The sequence below is a fragment of the Sceloporus occidentalis genome, unplaced genomic scaffold (genome assembly GCF_023333645.1).
Source record: "Sceloporus occidentalis isolate IW3139 unplaced genomic scaffold, rSceOcc1.0.p SCAF_161, whole genome shotgun sequence".
NCBI lineage: Eukaryota > Metazoa > Chordata > Lepidosauria > Squamata > Phrynosomatidae > Sceloporus > Sceloporus occidentalis.
Genome location: NW_028317141.1, coordinates 1107789 through 1109732, shown reverse-complemented (window position 1 = coordinate 1109732; position 1944 = coordinate 1107789). Strand labels below are relative to the sequence as shown.

The 1944-nt window shown below is 52.0% G+C and overlaps 2 protein-coding genes across 2 annotated transcripts; one reads left to right on the top strand and one right to left on the bottom strand.

Annotated features, from left to right (window-relative positions):
* Positions 1-432: 432 nt before the first annotated feature.
* On the top strand, positions 433-1059 carry LOC149279705 (histone H1-like). The gene has a single exon (XM_089500876.1). It carries the CDS (start codon positions 433-435, stop codon positions 1057-1059), a length of 627 nt encoding a protein of 208 aa, XP_089357002.1.
* A 114-nt stretch (positions 1060-1173) lies between these two features.
* Positions 1174-1944, bottom strand: LOC149279704 (histone H3-like). Its single transcript, XM_089500925.1, has 2 exons — positions 1548-1944; positions 1174-1268 (listed from the first exon to the last, which is right to left on the bottom strand). The coding sequence occupies exons 1-2, from the start codon at positions 1942-1944 to the stop codon at positions 1174-1176; spliced, it is 492 nt and encodes a 163-aa protein (XP_089357051.1).

Genomic DNA, 1944 nt, shown 5'->3' with positions numbered 1-1944 from the left:
TAATATTTAATAGGTGAAATGAAATAATTTATTTTATTAATTATCTGTATTCATTATTTTATTTATTTATTATTTCACACCTCTTGGGTGCTGTTCCCTGGCAGTTTTTTATTTTTTCCGGGGGGGGGTGGGGGCTGCTTGGTGTAGGAAATTCAACTGCTTTGAATTAGAAGTGTGATGAGACGTTTACGCGCAAACGGTAAGTATATTTTCCTTTCCACCCCCCCCCCCCTCTTCCCCTGAATGCAAATCCAGCGATGCCCCGGCAGCATGGGGAGGTTTCAGAAACGGCGTCCAATCATAGACTCGCAGGCTACCGCTCATGAACCAATGAATGTGCGGCAGCTCGTCTATAAAAGCCAAACTTCTGGCGGTTTAACCCCGTGTTTACGTGCGATTGCAACTCTTTCGTGGCGGGATCCAGGCATTGAGATGGCCGAGACAGCTCCTTCCCCGGCGCCTCCGCCGGCAGAAACCTCTGCCAAGAAGAAACAGCCGAAGAAACCGGCAGCTGCAAAAAGCCGTCCTGTGAAGTCCGGTCCCAGTGTCTCCGAGCTTATTGTGAAAGCAGTCTCTGCGTCCAAGGAGCGCAGCGGAGTGTCTCTCGCAGCTCTTAAAAAAGCACTCGCTGCTGGCGGCTACGACGTAGAAAAGAATAACAGCCGCCTGAAGCTCGCTCTCAAGGGTCTGGTGTCTAAAGAGACCCTGATCCAGCTGAAAGGAAGCGGTGCCTCTGGCTCTTTCAAGCTGAACAAGAAGCAGCCGGAGAGCAGAGAGAAGACATCAAAGAAGAAGGAAACTCCCGTAAAGCCTAAAAAAGTAACCCCTAAGAAGTCTCCCAAGAAAGCCCCTGCAGGAGTGAAGAAAAGCCCGAAAAAGATCAAGAAACCGTCGGCCGCTGCCAAGAGTCCCAAGAAGCCAAAGATTAAGGCGAAGAAAGCTGGCAAGAGCCAAGCTAAGAAGGTGACAAAGCCCAAGGCAGTCAAAAGCCCCGCAAAGCCCAAGGCGGTCAAAAGCCCCGCAAAGCCCAAGGCTAAAAAGGCAGCCTCGAAAAAATGAGGAGGGGGGGCATGGGTTTTGGAGCGCCTCTGGTGTGTGCTTTCCCACTTATTTCTTCACAAAAGGTTCTTTTCAGAACCATCATATCCTCCGAAAAAGGAAAAAAGCAGATAATCACCCGGCCGCGGCTATGTGGGCCTCCCGCTGAAAGCCTAGCCCCATACTTGTGCGTAGATTGACATATTCGGCCAGCGCTCTCGCTCGGAGCCCTGTCCGTAACAGAATAGAGATAAGGGGCGGGCTTAAAGATTGTGCTTTGCCGTTACTCGTTATGTCCAGCCGGGGACTCGGCCGCTCAACGGCTCGTTCGGTAGTGGGATAATTGTGTGAGATGTTTCAAGCTTGGGCGCGAACAACAGGGTTAATTTCGTGCATGCGAAGGGAAACAAGCTCGTTTGAGTGACAATGTGGTGGCTCTTAAAAGAGCCTTTGTGGGGGCTGTGGGGAGATCGCGTTCGCCCACACAGCGTTTACTTAGGCACGTTCACCTCTGATCCTGCGAGCCAGCTGAATGTCTTTTGGCATGATAGTAACCCGCTTAGCGTGAATAGCGCACAAATTGGTGTCTTCGAAAAGCCCCACCAGGTAAGCCTCGCTGGCTTCCTGGAGAGCCATGACAGCAGAACTCTGGAAACGTAGATCGGTTTTGAAGTCTTGAGCAATCTCACGGACCAGCCGCTGGAAAGGCAGTTTTCGGATAAGCAACTCCGTAGACTTCTGGTAACGACGGATTTCTCTTAGAGCTACGGTGCCCGGGCGGTAGCGATGTGGCTTCTTCACGCCCCCGGTAGCCGGAGCGCTTTTCCTCGCAGCTTTGGTCGCCAGCTGCTTCCGGGGAGCCTTTCCTCCGGTGGACTTACGGGCTGTCTGCTTGGTGCGAGCCAT